General features: G+C 35.4%; 2 protein-coding genes across 4 annotated transcripts; one reads left to right on the forward strand and one right to left on the reverse strand.

Annotated features, from left to right (window-relative positions):
* The first annotated feature begins 8542 nt into the window (after window positions 1–8542).
* On the forward strand, window positions 8543–10705 carry LOC121785693. The gene is made up of 4 exons (XM_042184098.1): window positions 8543–8869; window positions 9220–9276; window positions 9381–9733; window positions 9834–10705. Exons 2-4 carry the CDS (start codon window positions 9222–9224, stop codon window positions 10458–10460), a joined length of 1035 nt encoding a protein of 344 aa, XP_042040032.1. The 5' UTR covers window positions 8543–8869; window positions 9220–9221; the 3' UTR covers window positions 10461–10705.
* Window positions 10706–12306: 1601 nt separating this feature from the next.
* LOC121785692 lies at window positions 12307–15431 on the reverse strand. Of its 3 annotated transcripts, none has more exons than XM_042184096.1 (5): window positions 15074–15431; window positions 14896–14976; window positions 13888–14435; window positions 13565–13790; window positions 12307–13455 (listed from the first exon to the last, which is right to left on the reverse strand). In XM_042184096.1, exons 3-5 carry the CDS (start codon window positions 14413–14415, stop codon window positions 12905–12907), a joined length of 1305 nt encoding a protein of 434 aa, XP_042040030.1. In that variant the 5' UTR covers window positions 14416–14435; window positions 14896–14976; window positions 15074–15431; the 3' UTR covers window positions 12307–12904. The 3 variants fall into 3 exon arrangements, with proteins under 3 accessions (XP_042040030.1, XP_042040031.1, XP_042040029.1); XM_042184097.1 differs by having other exon boundaries at window positions 12307–12867; window positions 13010–13455; window positions 13888–14976; XM_042184095.1 differs by having other exon boundaries at window positions 13888–14976.
* Window positions 15432–18202: the final 2771 nt, after the last annotated feature.

Raw genomic sequence — 18202 nt, forward strand, 5'->3', positions numbered from 1 at the left:
TGCATACAAAATATCCTTATATTTTAAACTGGTTTTATTTGAACCGATTTTCTTATTAATTAGTATTATGTAGTATTTACTTAATTACCGTTTTGTTAAGTTAAATTGTTAAATCACTTAGTATTAAATTACATGGAGTCGATTGAGCTGATTAAGAAATCCCATAAATTGAGGCAATTAAATTTAGTTAGCTGATTGTTTGCTATGCATGCCTCGTGTACTTTATATTTCAACAAGCCAGTCTTCCTAGTTCCTATACAACTTATGGAGGTTTCGAGATCAAATATCGTAGGAGTACAAGTATAAATATGATTATCTAGTCACGCTTTAGTCAAGGCTAGGGTCGATAATGACGAGATCAATGGGATATAAACATTAAATTATAGTATATCCAAAACCCTAAGGTACTTATTATTTTATTAACCGTGGTTTAGTAGTTCCCAAAAAATTACACTCCCAATTTACATTGAAAGCCCAAAATACTGCAATACGGAGTAGTATCAGATGGGGTTGCTTTGATCTGATCGACTTCAAAAATTGAAAACTAGGAGTAGCCTAGGTAGTAGGAGTACTATAATTTCGGGAATAAAAATGCAGTAATATGCAATTTCTCTCTCTACTCTCACCAACTCCGGCTACTGTGTCAAATTCTAATAAATGTCACTACTATAATTCCGGATAAAATTACTGCACAGCATTCTTCTCAACTTCTCTCTCTTCTCCTAAAAGTGAAAATTTTGAAACTCAACCTAAACTAATGTAGATGCATGATAGGTTCTTGTTTAGGCTTTGGCCCGAGGCATAAATGTAAATACATATACTCTATTAAATGCAAGAACAAGTGCCCAATATTTACATGGAATACAACAGCCAACAAGAAAAAAGTTATAGCCATCATGCATTCTTTCCTTACTCTCTTCGTCCGTGAAATATTATCCACATTTTATTCGTCGCAAGTTTTAAAAAATATAATGAAAAGTGATTGGAAAAAATTAGTGGAATACGAGTCTCATTATTAGTTTTATAATAGAATGTGAATATTATGAATTGGTGGATATAAATGTAAAAAAGCAAAATGGACATCATTTCATGGACGGTCCAAAATGGCAAAAGTGAGCAACATTTCACGAACGGAGGGGTATTTGTATTTGAACATGCTCATCGATGTTGTTTTGACACTGCGTTGACATTTCTTGTTTTTGTTATTTTGGCGTCTGCTGAAATTTTCTAATGGTCCAAATCATAGTTTGGAGTTTGTATAATATTTAAAGTTTGCGTTTTATCACTACCCTAAATATATAGAGGGAGTTGTGATCAATGTCGAACTAAAGTCAAAGACCGAACTAGAGACCAACTTAGGATCATTAGATTAGTTTTTTTAATGGAATGCGCTGATGTGTCGGTCTTCATTACAAACTCAATTTTTTTCATTCTAGTAAGTTTATTACTTCACTCCGGTACGTAATATCCTGAAACTACAACATGTTTTTACTTACTTCCAGTAGGTTTTGAATGGTTCGACGCATGTTTTATTCGAATTCATTGAACTGTATTTTTTCTTTATTCCCTATAAAATATACAATTCATTCAAGTAGGTTTATTATTTCATTGGATAAAATTTTTTACTTCATCCAATGATGTAATAATTAATTATGAGGAAATTATGATTGTAGACTTCTAGCGAATCTGGGATGCATATCGATTGCTATATAGAGTCATGTTATGTTGAGATTTTTTAGCTTAGTTGAGAATTGAGATGCATTTTCAGCCACTTATCCACAACATTTTCAAAATGTCAACTGCAAGTAGATTATGTCAACTCGGAGGTATTATCGTCAATAGCATGCACATCAAATGTCAACAACTTATAGTTGACATTATAGGGGTGCACAATGGTCCTTAAGTGAAATCCTGTAAAATATCAAAGCAAATCTCATCCTTTGGATCCTTAGATTGGATGGTTGTGATAAAATATCCGAGCTACATTATTATAGTAAAAACGTTACATTATTAGCAGAGTTACATAATTAGACTACACAATCTACATTATTAAACTAAAGCGTGTTACATTATTAGCCGAACTACATTATTTGATTACAAAATCTACATTATTAGATGGCATGTGACATTAATCTAATAGTTACATCACAAGATCTAACGACTGAGATTTGCTTTGATATTTGATAAATTTCACTTATTGATCTGATCATGTCCCTGACATTATATGTGTATAGTTGACATGAATTGTATATGTAGTTGACATTATTTGTGTGTAGTTGACATGAATTGTATATGTAGTTGACATGGATTGTAAACATAGTTGACATTATATTTATAAGTGTTTAGTTGACATGAATTGTATATGTAGTTGACATTATACGTGTGTAGTTGACATGAATTATATATATAGTTGAATTTTTTTTTAAAAATAATTAATAAAAATATTTAAAAAAATATTTATTGAATAAAATGTACCATGAAATTACCATTATGCCTTTTCATAATTAATTAATCTAAAAATATTTTTCATGTGGCAATTCTGTATCACTCATTTAATAAAAATTAGTGACTGATAATGCATCTCAATTAGACTAAAAAGTCTCAATTTATCACAACCCTCGCTATATATTTGTATTATAAAGTTTAATTACATTAATAAATTATATAGGGTCATATTTGAATGCTAATTAACTTAATGTTCTATTTGTTAATTAAATCAACACATTATATTAAAAATATCAACACAAATATAAGTTAGTAGTGCCCCGTTCGTGAATATGAGTTATATTTTTTCCAACAAGAATTTTAAAAAATGTTTTCTGAAAAAAACTAGTATTATATGAGTTTCACTTGTATTTAATAGTTTTAAATGAAATATGTGCGGAATGAGTTAGTAGAATTGAGACATTATACCATTGTCTATTTATAGCATGAATGAATTGGGACTCATATTAGTGAACATGCTAAAATGAAAAAGAATGAGACAAAATGAGACTTCTATTTGCATATGGATGAAGTGTTTGATAACATCCCTATTTACTTACATATATTTATAGTGAGCTATTTTGGTACGTAGATTTGGTTAATTTGAGGTTGTTCTTTCATGAGTGTGCACTAATCAATTATACTCCTATATAATTACATCACATTACATATCACACATAAGAGTTATTCATAATATATACTCCTAAATTATAATCCATTTGGTATTCTAAAACGTAATTTTCATCTATACACCGTTTGACCCACATTTAGCGTTGTTCGTTTCGATTTATATACTCCGTTTGATTCTAATACATAAAAAAATGTTATTGCAATTTCTAATTTAAAAAAATTCATAAAAATCAAAGCTCGATTTACTCGTTTTCTCTATAATTTCAAATAAATTAATAAAATAACAAATCAAGCTTTGATTTTATGAATTTTATACTAACAATATGTATATATTCTATGGTTTAAGATGGTGAATTATTACTATTGCATACACTATTTTATAATCCCTACTTTTATGGAAGGGATGGAGTATGTTACTCAATTTAGAATCAATAACTTTAATATCATCAATAAAGTACAATAAAACAAAAAAAACTTGGATAAATGTCAATATTCCACATAACACCAAATATCTGGACCGTTCCAAATCAAACAAAAAACTTAATGTCAAATCTTCAAAAAGGATCACCAAATCCCCTAAAAACGGTGACAAACTTTTTTGGTATTTTGGAATTAGTCTGGCGTTTTCCCACAAATCGATTCATGTGGAATACCTCATAAATCCCAATTCTTGTTTTCTTCTTCTTATTTTTGCATTTCATCAATATTCTCACTCCCTGCAGCCTGCATACAAATCCACTTTTTCCATGTGTCTCTGGAAATTACTCTCTTACTTTTTCGCTCAGACATGGAGTAATGTATATATCGTCGAACACATGGTATACTTTCCTTGTTCTTCCAACAAGCAACAGTTTTTGCCGTTTTAAACAAACATTTACTTCCCCATTAACACGGATTTAACCAATCAGATAATCGGATTCTTGGCTTCATCAATAGTTGATCAGACAGTTTCTGATTTCAGCTTAAACAGCTGTCTTAACCGTTGGCACTGCAAAAGGAAATCATCGAAAATAGTTGCTTGAAAGAAGCAACAAAATATATCTATTGTTTTTTCTACGTCTAATCTGTCTAAAAAAGCTGTCTCAGATTATAGAGTTGAATACATGTTTGTGTAAGTTTTGATTACGGCGAGATATTGTTGATATTACTATTTCCCTATTAGAGTTCGCTGTTCTACTTTCGAATTTGTTAATTACTCTCTCCGTTCTACAAATATTATCTTACTTTGATTCGACCCGGGTTTTAGAAATATAATGAAAAGTGAATTAAAAAAAGTTAGTGGAATGTGAGTTATACTTTTATATATTAGTTTTATAATAAAACGTGAGTAGGAATGAGTTAGCAGAATATGAGGTCCACAACAAAAAACGGTAAAAAGTGAAATTGAAAAAATTACTGAGACGAAAGGAAATGAAAAAATGGGCCAAACTTTCAGAGACGGAGGGAGTATAATACTTCCTCCGTTCTTTCATAGTTGAGGCGGAACTTTTTAGCACGAAATTTATGAAATTGATGTTTAGGGTTTCCAAGATAGGGGAACAACCACGTTTCAACAACGAAAAAAACTTGTCCGCCTAGTCATCATAGTCATACCTTAAGCCACATAAAACTTGTTCAGCCACGCCTCACATTTTTTTATTGTCTGTATATTTTAATTGAATTAGAACAAAATTAATTGAACAAAAATAAATAGCATGGAATGGTAAAAAAAAAATTGAGAATATATATTTTATAGATAAATATTAAAATCATAAATTTCAATTGATTATACCATAATAATAATGGTGAATCTTATAACTGAACAATTGTGGACTTTTATTTATGTTGAATTTAATTGAATAATCATAAACTTCAATTGATTATATATTCAATTAACGATTCCATTTATTTTATTATTTAATTGAGTTGTTACAACTAAGGATGTCACTTTATTTTAATGAATTCGGTAAAACTAGAGGATTCAGTTATTCAATTAAAAATAAGATTAATTGATATCGTCGGTCATTTGAAGATGAACCGACTCCCTCTACCGAGTAAGATAATTGAGATTTGAACATGTGTAATCAAATAATATAAGATTAATCGGAATCCCAATTTTTTAGAAATATATTAGAGAAACTTAAAATAGAATACTAAAATATTACAAAAAGAAATTAATATTCAAGTTTTGGAATTATTATATCTATCAAATAAAAAAAAATCAATCAAATAAAAAGGAATCATAAAATATATTAGTAGAATAATATTTTAATATTTATGTGCATAATTGATTAGAAATTAATTACTTTTACGTAAATCTATACTTTGTAAATAGTACTATCAAACATGCATTACACAAATTTATAAGTCATGTAGTAGTAAAAAACAATATAGTGATGCTATATAACTGAAAATTAATCCAAAATTGAAAAATATAAACTTAAATTGATATATTGCATCTCCAATTAATTAATTGGTTGAATCTTCAACATTTACGAACTAATAACCCAATTTAATAAATTAACATATTATATCTTTTCATATTAGACAAACTAGGAGTGCTTAAGTAAATTATACACATATAAATGACAACACTATTTATTGTGACACCATACCACTATTTTAGGCAATTGAATCTGAAAATCGTGTGCTTGTCAAGCTGCCATATGGCGGGATTTGCTTAATCAATTAAAAACGCGGGGGGATAAAATAAGAAATCTCTAATTTTACATTACCAGATTGCAGTGTTATTCGTTGAATATTGCAATCTTGCCACAACAATATTGCAGTTTACCACGCCAGTAATATCTAAATACATTGGACTTCATGTAAGTTTATTGCGCGCTTTCGTGCAAGCAAATGAAGTGGTACCTCTTCCGGCCAAGTTCAGTGGCGTCATGCCCATTGCTCATCCGATGTGCATTTTGGAGTCGCATATTATGTGGCATGACGGACAGGCAGTAGAGCACGTCTTGGTGCGTTGGTCGGACGGGACAGACTCACCCTCGTGGGAACCGTTGGCAGAAATCCGCAGGCAATTTCCAGATCTTCCCCTTGAGGACAAGGGCGTCGCTAAGGGGGGTGGGGGGGGGGGGTGTTGTTACGAATGCACCAACTCCATCAATGGAGAACGTAGCGGAGGAGGCGGCTGGCGAGCAGACGACGAATGTGCCAGCCGAAGGTGAGGAACCAGAGGAGGAAGCGCCGATGACGGCAGTAGGGTCGAGCAGGAATCTGAGGCCGAGAGATCGGTTGAAGCCTCCCAACCGATTCCTTAGTTAGTTTCAGTCTTTTTGGTATTTTATTGAGTCAATATGGTAATTTAATTTATTTTCTCTTATTTGAGTCGAAAGTTTTATGAGCTCCGTCGGGTTTTCTTTGTTGGTTATTTCCCGATGTTTAGGATAGGTCGAACCAACCCTATGTTCCATAGATTATAAAAAGGGCTATTCATTGTTCCGTCCTTTTTATCAATGAAGAATTATTTGCCCAAGATATTTGCGTAATGCACTTGAAACCATAATCCTCTGCCGACGAAGAGAGTTCTTCGCGCCAGAATCGAATTCAGCCGCCGACCTTCTCGACGAAGGCACCAAAATCATGGTGTTACTTAGGTGAATTGGACAGAATCATCACGTTAAGAGCAGGAGCCTCTTAACAAGAAATGTGTTGACTTTTACTAAAAAGGAAAATGGCCCTATTACTATGGAACGTATCAAAATGACAAAATGACTCTATTACTATGGAACGGACGGAGTATCACATTATTTTTACGAATTCATATTAGTTTATGTTTTGTAATATAGTATTTGATGTACTGTTTTCTTTATAATAACATTATCTATTTTATAGTTTAAGATTGTGAATTATTAATATTGCAATTGGAGATGCAATTATCATTTCAGTTAGTATTGTATTTATCAATTGGGGTATCATTTACACCAATACCATTTGTTCGCGAATAAGAGGATCGTTTCTTCGTAACACATATTGTAATTAAGGAATATTAATAAATACATATTCGTCTTTCAATATACCTCTATTTAGTGAATGACAGCAGATTTACTTAAGTATTGTAATCATAGAGATATCTAAATAGATATAGCCCAGTTACTAGTATCATTTCTTTGTAACACAGATTTTAAGGAGTATTAATTAATACATATTCATCTTTCAATATACCTCTACTTAATGAATGACAGCAGATTGACTTAAGTATTGTAATCATATTATATCTAAATAGATATAGCCTAGTTACTAGTAGGCAATAAAGATCATATACTACATGTTTTGTAATCTCCATGTTTTATGATCCCCTAAATCAAAGTCGGAAGTTGTGAGGTTTCCGTTGTGCAATTATTGTAAGAAGAGATTAGTCAACTTTTTGTTATAAGTATATTAATATAGAGTTATAATTTGTGTAAAAATTGAAACTATTATTTCTGATCAATTAGTAATATGAAAACATAATCGCATAGAAAAATTTATTCGTTCCATATATTTTATAAGAATAAAATCAATCATTTGTGAAAACTAACAATTTATAATAGTGATTTTACTTTATATCAACATACTCAAATTCAAAAGAATATCATCTAAATCTTATTTAAAATACTAACTTTCAAATTTTGTGACCTGCCCCAGGCCCAGCAAAGGGATTTTCAAACATTGACCTCCCGTCTAGCTTCCATAACTAGCAAAGAGTTGGGAAATTAATCTAAAATAATGATTTTTATCATTTTTCCATTAACCAGTTCACCCAATAATTGGAATAAATTTACTATATTTGTAGAGTATTATGAATTTTTTAATGAATGATTATGATTATATGATTTTCATATACAGCTAATATATCAAATTTATGCTACTCCCTCCGTCCCCAAAGCATATGTACTTTGGGTTTGCCACGAGTTTTAATGCAAAATTAGTAAAGTAAGAGATAAGTAGGGAGAAAAAGTAATTAAAGTATTGTTAGTGGAGAATTAGTCTCACTTCATTAGAGAGAAAAATATTTCCAAAATTAGAAAATGCATATTCTAGTGAGGCGGACTAAAACAGAAAAAATGTATATTCTTGTGGGACGGAGGAAGTATTTCTTTGTCTTGTTAATGTGGTGTTTAATGTGCGTATTATTACCACACAGGCAAATTAATAAGAAAATATAAAATAAAAAAACCATGTATTGCACGCCAGGGCAAAGCCAGAAATTCAATTCAGCAGGGCACCAAAAATATTTATATAAAATTTTTTAAAAGTTTGAGCGGGGACATTCTTCCTAAAGGTAATTAACTTAAATTAAAATTAATTAACTATTAGTATAAATGAAAAATATTGAAGAGAGTGCAATTTCCCGTTACACTCCCGTAGTAGTTCCGCCCTTGATTGCACGGGTGAAATATTAGTTGCTTATGAAAGTAGTAGTAGTACTACTACTTTATCTTTAGGGTCCGTTTGGTTATCATGACGGGTTGTTAATATATTTGGGCCCAAATGTGGTTTATAATCATGATCTGCACTTGAGTCTTGATAATCCAGTTGTTTGGTTCACCTATTCAATCATGAATAACAATCCCATCCCATTGTTTGGTTAACTTTGAGCATGTAGATATTGGTCTTGTGCTGACCCTTTTGCCCCTAAGATTTTCCACTTATTTTGGGATTACATCGCCTCCCTTTGGGTTGTCCTCATTCGCGGTTGATTTCCTCCTGAGAGTAACTTTCCACACGACGGCGGCAGCTTAAGGTCGTCGACGGTTTCGAGATTTCAGCTTCCCAGGTTAGACTAACATACTTCGTTCCCAGTTACCCGTTGATGTGCCGAGAGCTCCTAGATCTAAGCTTCTTTTGATATAATGTTGAGTATTAGTTTTCTTGATGGCCCCTGTATTCTGTTTTAATCATGAAGCTCTGAACTTTTATTACCTGATGTGTATGTCGCTTTTGCTTGTCTGCTAAATCGATTTCACTGTGAGAAGCTTTGTCTGAACTTTTATTACCTGGGTGTTTAAATTATTGTTTTCATTCTATCTTCATGTCATATCTGGAGCTCTCTTCTTCATTATTTCTTGTCTCCGTATACACCGGCAATTGTATGTAACACTTGTCTCTGTTTTTAATTGTTCATAGCAATGTCTGAGGCACGGACTAATGCACCTAGTGCCGGTGGCAGCCAATGCACCCAAGGTTTGGGGGTTAAGAGCACTCAGTTTTCACCTAATTTATGCACATCCAGTAGGCAACGACATTAACCAAATTTGATTTGCCTCTATGCTGATTCTCTGTTATAGGCCGCAGTCAGTATCGCCGCTCAAGCTTCCGCCCGTGCGACCGCCCTCGCAGATCTTGGTCTGACCGTGAAGAGCTGATACTAATCTCCGCTTTGAAGGAACTTGTTGCCACAGGATGGAAGTCAGACAATGGCTTCCGAGGTGGATATGCACAAAAGATAGAGGAATGGTTGAAAAATGAGTTCCCAACTACTGATTTGAAGGCAACGCCACACATTCAATCCAAGATTACTACATGGAAAAGGAACTACTACTCGCTGTCCAAAATACTCGACCGTAGTGGGGTTGGCTTCAACGTACACAATGATTTCAAAATTGATTGCTCGGATGACCAATGGGATCAAATCGTGAGGGTATGTGATAGTTGTATATTCTTCACTCTTTCATGGTTTAAAATTTGTTGATCTGCCATGTCTTCACTTGTGCGCCCGCACACTCATTTTTCCATTGCAGCAAGATCCCAATGCCCGCACCATGCGCCACAAAGCTTGGCCTCTCTGGGATGATTGGAAGATGATATTTGGGAACGATAGGGCCACTGGAGGGACTGCTGAGGGTATTGGCGAGGCAGTGGCTAACAATACCACGGATGAGGCATTTACATCTATCGGGGAAAGTGCTGATTACTACCCAAGCTTTGAAGACTTTCTAGGGTCTGATCAAGTCCAACCCGGCTACACAAATGAAGTTGTTGATGACAACAGCGCTCAAAGTGGGCAGAACGTGGCTGCAAACACTAATGCGCCTCCTGCTCCTGCTCCAAAAAAAATGACTCGTAAACGCAAGAGCTGTGATGATGATTCTGCTTTGCTCAACCTCCTTAGCAACTTGCATGCTGAAACGAATGCACGTTTGGATAAGTTGACCGCTCGTATTGGTTATGAGATCGACTTGGGCCAAGCTAGGAAAGAGATCTTCCGTCATTTGGGAAACATCCCGGAGCTGACAGAGTCTCAGCGCTACGACCTCTGCGACATCATCGGTAAGGAGAACTCGAGGCTGGAAATCTTCACCGGCCTCCCTGACGCCTCAAAGCCGGGATATGTGAGGCGCATCATTGAGAAAGAAGGTCTTAATTAGGAGTCGCTTCATGCAATGGGTGGAACGTACATTTGCCGGTTGATTTGGGTAATCAAAAACTATGTTCTTTTGGACCTAATTAAGCTAGTTTTTATATATTATCTACTATGAAGACATTTCTGTAATTTAAACGTCAGTTGGTGGTTTTTGGCGTAGCTTTTTTGTAGCTGACCTTTTTTGGCATGTCAAGAACTATGTTATATTATCTATTGGATGAAGTGAAATGTTGTGTGCTTAATTCTTAATTACTTATACAATATCAAAGTTATATATATCTCAATTGCTGCTGCGTCCCTCAATTCTTCGTGTAGACTCTCCAACCTCATTTTCCATTCATTTTCACAAACCTCATTTTCATAGATTTTATCATATTTATATCACTATACAAATATTCAATCATCAATGCATTGATGATCACGACTTGATAAAATTATTGACTGAATCTAGATGTTACAGCTCTGCGTCGAGCACTACATCAGCAAAGAGAAATAGATGATTTTAATAGATCAAAATATGATAACACATGGACTTCCATTAATATTGTTCCATTTGCATCAAAAGGAAACAGCTCCGGCTGATCTTGCTAATCAAGATCTGTGATAACCGAGCCTAACACCAATCCCATGCTTACTACGACATTCTACTAAAATATTCCTAACCAGCCGACCAAGTAAACTCAAAACACAGCCGAGATTAGTGATAATGACAAAAAAGCTACACAGTCGCACACGACTAGATATCGGGCTTCCGTGGCATCCTATACCAAGTCACAGGCTTGGATGATCCACACGAATAGGTGAGTGTTGGACTCCTTGATGGGGTCTCTCGAGGTAAAACACGGCCGGTGACATTCTTGTTTGTTGACTCAAGGTCTTGTGGTCCTCCGTCATCGAACATGAGCTTGCGTCGTGCAAGAGAAAATGGGTTCCCACTGTTGACCTCGCCCGGCTCTACGGGTTGTGCATTCTTCTTTGGTGCATCACACAAATGGCCCGCTGCCTCCACAGAATCCGACAGGACGATCAACGTTCTCTCTATCCCTTGCATGCTTTCATTCACCGCAAACAGCTCCCGTAACTCTTTGTATGCAGGGTCACCACTACTGTGGTATGCCCCGAAGAGATGGTTTCTCTACATCGATTACAAGGTCATACATCATCTTAAAATATTCACATAATGTTAACTTTTCTACAAATAGCGCATAGAACTTACAGGGAGATGGCTTGCCCACGTGTTCGCCGAGACGATGATCTTGTTGCTCGGTTGATCCCAGTAAGTACCTGCGATTCCTAGGAGCTCTTTGAAGGTCCTATAGCGCTGTTCCAAGAAGTGAAGGCGATCCACAATTTCCCACCATTCAAACGTCACCCCAAAATGATACTCCACCACGGACTGAGCCTCGAAAATAAAGTGGCTGGGGAATACCGAACCCTCACAGCCATAGTCCTTTTTTAGGCGAGCCATGGTGGACAGAATGATGGTGTCAATTTCATGCTTCCATGTTCCACGGTAAAGAAATGAGCTTTGGAGGGGTGAGTCCATTGCCATTTGACGCTATCTAAGTTGAAAGAGAGAAAATATATAACTGTGTAGTTGCTCCACCAATGAGGTTCATATTTATAGAATCCTTTCTTCTTCCTCATTTATGAGCAGAATTCTTACACTCCATCACTCTGATCTACCCCTCATTCATTTCTATACGGCTATTGATGTAGTTGAATCAAATCAAATCCCCCATTTGTAGGATTGGAGATGATTCATTGAAGTGAGTTTGCATATCCCGCAAAAGAAGCTACAACATAAAAGCTACAACACCTACCCCATAAATATTAGTCAATAAGTCACTTTTCGTCCAAGACATAATATACAAATTACAAACAACTTAATTCAAAATATAAGTGCATGTAGGTGATTCACCAAATGTCATAGCAACAGCATAATTCATGAATAGAAAACTACATAATAAGTTGGAGTCTTTGTTGCACATTTTGCATAAACAAACTACACCATTTTCCCTAGCACAAATCCAACCAATAATAAAACTAAACCCAAGCCAGCCAACAAGAGGTTCACCCGAGCTTCAACGCGACAGCGGCCACAGACCCCACAATCACTACCCTGCTTGATGATGTTTTTATTTTTCGCTTCCTCCCTGTACTTCATATGTTTATTAGGCCGATAAAGTTGACTCTTTACATATGTCGGTTGCTTGCCATCCCCTATCCGAGAATGGTAGTCATCGCACCACAAGAAAGACCCGGAATGTTTATCATCGGCTGGGCATTTATAAAAGTAACGACCGGCGTGTGTGGCCGCTTTCCCAGCACATAACAACTTCATCCTGCCACCGCCGCAAAGACACTCGGGTATCATGTCCAATTCTTCAGTTACCGTCGACATTGGCTCGCTACAAAACAAAAAACATTGAGAAAATATGTAATTATTTATAATAACCTCACAATAAGATACTGCTTATATAACAGATGTAATCTGACAATTCTAGGCAAAATTAACCAAATTAAATTTGGAAAAGTCACATAAAAACACACATTACTCCACATGGAGTTAGCCAAGTCATCCCGCATTTGGTTCCATTCTGAAGTTGGCTCTACTTGATCTACGAATTCTAGGTCACCATGAATCTCCTCATCGACCAGAGGTTGTGTATCTCCGTCAACGTGTTGCTCAATTGGATCATTGTGCATCTCACCCCGTACGAAATTGTGTAGCAGGAAGCATGCCATGATTAACCGGATCTGGATCTTAATCGGATAGAAAGTAGCACTCCGTAAGATACCCCATCTCATCTTTAGCACTGCAAAGGCCCTCTCAATTATGTTACGAGCTCTAGTATGCCTTAGATTAAACAATTCTCGTGCATTTTGCGGACGCTGGGTCCCGACTCCCCATTCCTTCAAATGATAGCGCACGTTTTTATACGGAGTAAGGAATCCTTCACTGTTTGCGTATCCATTATCACATAGATAATAAGTTCCTATAAAAGTGCCAACATACGATGGGGTATTTAGCTAGTGTAAATAATGGGAAAAAGATAAAAATGAATACTACAAGGATTAAATAATCACAGTATCCTGTTCTTACACCTTTGTTTACTCTCAATCCACCTTCTCTAGTGACAGCATCCCTAAGCACTCGAGAGTCACCCGCCGATCCCTCCCACCCGGGTAAAAAGTATAAGAACTTCATATTGCGGTCACACGCAGCAAGAGTATTGGTCGCGATTTGGCCCTTTCGCGTGCGATATCGTGGCTTGTCTAAGGTCCTTACGAGCACATTTATGTAAGTGCCGTCCAAAGCGCCAATACAACCCTATTTGCAATTCGGTACCAGCATTATGAAAACAATATATTACTACCAACAAACTGCAAGAATTGAATGCAAATCGTGCAAATTAAAGTTAGATTACCTTGAAGTGTTGCCATCGTGGATCAACACAATTGTTTGTCACCGGATCAGGCCGAGGCAATAAAATTGTATGCAACTTGAGTACCGCTTTAAGTACAAGATGCACATAGTGAGAAATGGTTTCACCCGAACGACGAAATTCAAATCCAGAAGGTCTATTTTTCTTATGATGGGCTAAAATGCCTAGGAAAATTGCTACTTGCTCCTCTAGTAACACAAATCGACCATTCCGTAGTCCACCACGGTCTCTTAAAAGAATACACAATCGTCCAAATGCATTCCTATCCATACGGAGGTTCGAAAAACAGTCGACATCACTAACTGCAGTGAGCCTGTTCATATGCCTCACTTGTGGAGGGATTCGCTCAATTAGTGAATACCTAACTTGGTGATTTCTTACACGACGTGTAAAACGCCTTGTTCTTTTCAAGTATAAGTACAGAATGATGATTTGTTGAATACGCAACAAAAAAAGTATATCTTCCACCATCAGGTTAACGGAAGGGGGTACACGAACAATACGGGCCATCACGAGCAATTCAATTACAACTACCAAGGAAATGTTACAAAATCAGAATGAAATTCATGAATATTGGGCACAAAAACATAAAATTGCCTTTAGAGAACTCTAGATTCAGTAAAGACTCACTTTACTAACGAATACACAGTCATGTGATGCACATACACGTACTCAAATTTGGCTGCAAACTCAAGTTATGAACAGATACAACTTGTCAATACAAACTCTGTGTGCATACTAACGAGAACTATTTACTCTGCAGAGAAACTGGTCTTCCATTTCTATAAACCAATATACTACTAATAGAGATTAAAAATTCTTAGCAATAATAAAGCTCAACACCTAAAAATAAAGAACAAGAGGAGATCTGGAAAATCAAGCACATAAAAAATAAAGCACAAAAGGAGATCTGGAAAATCAAGCACGTAAAAAATAAAAACACAAATGGAAAGAGTCGATTGTTTATGAACTGGAGCATCAATAACTAACCGTCTGAAATTTGGGCGAAAACTTGCTGATGTTTATGTCGACCGATTCCGGTGGACGAATCGGATCCCTAACGCCGACCCCCTGGATGTGGACGCAAAATTCAGACGGCATTTGTGACCATATACAAACACCGATCCAAATTGTTATAGAGGGGAATAATACAACAATTTTGGCCTACCTTTTGTGCGTGGGGGTATGGAGTCCTCAAGTGTTGTAACAATCTCTGGCTTCAATTGTAGGGTGTGTCTGCAGTGGTTTCACACAAGGTTTGGGGATGAATTATTGGAGGAGGTGTTTCCAAAATTCAAATCACGTATAGAGGGCAAAATGGAAATGTTGATGCTGTATCGGGCACGGGAGTCGAGGCATGATTATAATCGGTGCCTCAAATGCTGATACGAAACACATGTTATTTGGATGAACAGTTCGGGCTTTGACGGGCCGACATCGGGCCTCATGTTATCAAACAAAGCAACCAAACAGCAGGTTAACTCATGATAATAACATTTAACATGATTTGTCATGCTAACCAAACGACTCATTAATGAATAAACATAAATTTAGTACTACTACTTTATTTTTAAATGACAGTTTTTGTTTGTTAACTGACAAGCACAAAACAAAATACCTAAATTAGCAAGATTTTTCAAATTAGAAAAAGAATATCTAATTAAAATTAGGAATTAATAGTGTTATAAAGTTGCATTATTATTCCGGTTTTTATGAGATACTAGGCTATTGTTATATTCATGAAATATTTATTTTCAACGAGATATTCAATGGTATGGTAATACTATATAGGAGTCCAGTTCATATCAAAACCCTCTCCACACTTCGGCGAAACAAACTAATAAACTCGACTCCCCACCCCATTATGCATTCTTTAAAACTCTACTATTACCATTAACCACATAGCCATGAACAACGATGTGTGTACAAAAATTCTCTTGCGTATATGCCCGTGCGGTCCTTGTTAAGATTCATAGCTGTATGCAAATTCTGGTGTTACATCATCAATTCTCCATCTCTTCGAAAACCGCACATCGACAACGACAAATCAAGTGACATATTGTATATATGGTTTTCTAATTACCATGGTCGTGCGCTATTGGGACTCAACAACAAGTTGTTAGTATCTTATACAACGGACGACCATAAGTGCTCTAGGTTTTATAGAGTTAATTTATACGGGCCAGTCAAGGGTCTAATCTGCATCTACAACACCAAACCAAATTCAGTCATAACCATAAGCAACCCTTGTCTAGGCCAAGTCAAGCATCTCCCAGCCTCTTCCTATTCCGACTCCTGCTTTATAAGCAAGCAGGAGGTTGCAATTGGTTTTGACTAAGATTACAAGGTTGTACAACTCAATGCGTGCAGTCATCACCACCGTCTCCATGCCCTATTGTACACAAGAAAGATGGATTCTTGGAGGGAGTTGGCCGTCCTCCATGGTGATATTGAAAAACTTGGCTGGGTTAATCTCATAAAATCAAGGTGCGAAAACGGACACTTTGCGCACTGGCACGTGGTTCCACCGGGTGAAATCATCACATCCAGAGTTGGTACTAAGCTTGGGTATGAAGAATGAAGTGTTTCGGACAATTAGGTTATTGAGTTTTGGACCCAGACATCAAGATGTTATCCTTGCTACTAACTATTTTGCTGAAGATGAGCACTCGTTTTGGCGCTTTGATTTACCTCATTCGTCTACTAATACAGTGACGATTTATCATTCTTCTGAGGTGAGATATGGAGCATCCACAAGGGCATTATATTGTTTTGGAATCTCGTGACGAATGTGGTAAATCCCTTCTATCGGATGGACTTCTATGAGCCACCTCAATGGACAGTGGCGGATCCAGGATTTTTCATTCGAGGGTACGAAAATAATTATAGCACTTCAGAGCCTCAAAATTTAACCGATGTTTTTATTTCTTTAATTGTTTTTGTCGGTCAAAATTTATGATTTTATTTTATTATTAAAAACATCACAAAGATGTGTATTGGAAGAATTTAAAAAAATAAAACTAAATATATATTATACCGTAACAATATGAAATTAAAATACATTAGAATATTTTCAAAAGGCTAAAATAATGAAGATATAAAATATTCTTTTCATGATTGGAAAAATAGAAAGAATAAATATATGTGTGAGTTATGTAGGTTTCAAATGCATTAAAATATTTTTGAAAAAGGTAAAACAAGGAAGGTATAAAAAATGTTTGAAAAAATTTGAAATAATAGAATAACAAAAATATATGTGAATTGTGTAGGTTTCAAATGCATTATGATAGAATTAAATAAACAGAAGAATGAAAAACATAAAAAAGCATAAGATATAATAAAACAAAAAAGAATAAAGATGTGTGCATCAATGGCCAATTTTGAAATCCATATTAGAATGTTTAAAAGGATAAAAAAGTTTGAATTAATTAAAAATCATGTAGACGGCGTTGAAAGGTTTAGAACTCAGGGCTTTTGCTGTGGAAGAGGAGTTGCTTACCGCTGGACCAAGTATGAGAATTGTTAATGGGTATATCTAAATACATTATAGGGGTACAATTGTAACGCCCCACTTTTCGAACCCTAAGACGATTGCTTTAATTTCTTTTAATGTCGCGAATTAAATGACGAATTGTTATGTGATTCCTTTGGTGACCTAATTTTGATTTGACTGAGTCAACTGCGTTGATTTTTATGACGTGGCTTTTAAATAATTGATGCGAGATGAAATATATTGCGGTGAATTATTTTCCTAAGGGTGAGTGAGATTAAATAGGATCATCAATTTTCATCTTGCCCTTTTTATTTAGAATTTTCGACCACTATTAATTATTGGAGATGAATTCTAATTTCTTGGATTTAATTATTTGTTTGGGATAATCATCCAAATTAAATCCAAAGCCCAATTACTTTATATCTTCATGAGAAAAAAATTGATCCCTATGCTACTCCAAGGGGGATTTCGAAATTTCCCTAACTATGTGAGGAGGAAATTATTCCACTATATTAATTGATCTCCTATTTATTTCTTTCCATGAATGAATTGGAATATTCTAGCAAATCTTGCCTTACATTATTCAATTAAAGATTTGAAATTTATTCCTCGTGGGAGGAACATAATACACGCCTATTGCCTATATTTTGGGGGGATTATTATTAATTTTCTGCTCCGTATTATTTTATTCTACTCCGTGAAATACCAAATTAAATCATAGGCTAATTAAATAGCCTATAATTTTCGAAATCCCCCTTATTCCTCCCCAAGAATCACATTATTTTCCCCATCAAATCTCCTCCA

Source organism: Salvia splendens, chromosome 22 (genome assembly GCF_004379255.2).
Source record: "Salvia splendens isolate huo1 chromosome 22, SspV2, whole genome shotgun sequence".
NCBI lineage: Eukaryota > Viridiplantae > Streptophyta > Magnoliopsida > Lamiales > Lamiaceae > Salvia > Salvia splendens.

What these genes read in the sequence shown, in the direction of transcription:
- LOC121785693 (XM_042184098.1), top strand. Translation starts at nt 9,222, where the DNA reads ATGTCTGAGGCACGGACTAATGCACCTAGTGCCGGTGGCAGCCAATGC. An exon ending in TGGCAGCCAATGCACCCAAG is followed by an intron (nt 9,277 to 9,380) that starts GTTTGGGGGTTA and finishes TCTCTGTTATAG; the next exon opens with GCCGCAGTCAGTATCGCCGC. An exon ending in AATGGGATCAAATCGTGAGG is followed by an intron (nt 9,734 to 9,833) that starts GTATGTGATAGT and finishes TTTCCATTGCAG; the next exon opens with CAAGATCCCAATGCCCGCAC.
- LOC121785692 (XM_042184096.1), bottom strand. Translation starts at nt 14,415, where the DNA reads ATGGCCCGTATTGTTCGTGTACCCCCTTCCGTTAACCTGATGGTGGAA. An exon ending in CACGATGGCAACACTTCAAG is followed by an intron (nt 13,791 to 13,887) that starts GTAATCTAACTT and finishes AATTGCAAATAG; the next exon opens with GGTTGTATTGGCGCTTTGGA. An exon ending in TGGATTGAGAGTAAACAAAG is followed by an intron (nt 13,456 to 13,564) that starts GTGTAAGAACAG and finishes GCACTTTTATAG; the next exon opens with GAACTTATTATCTATGTGAT.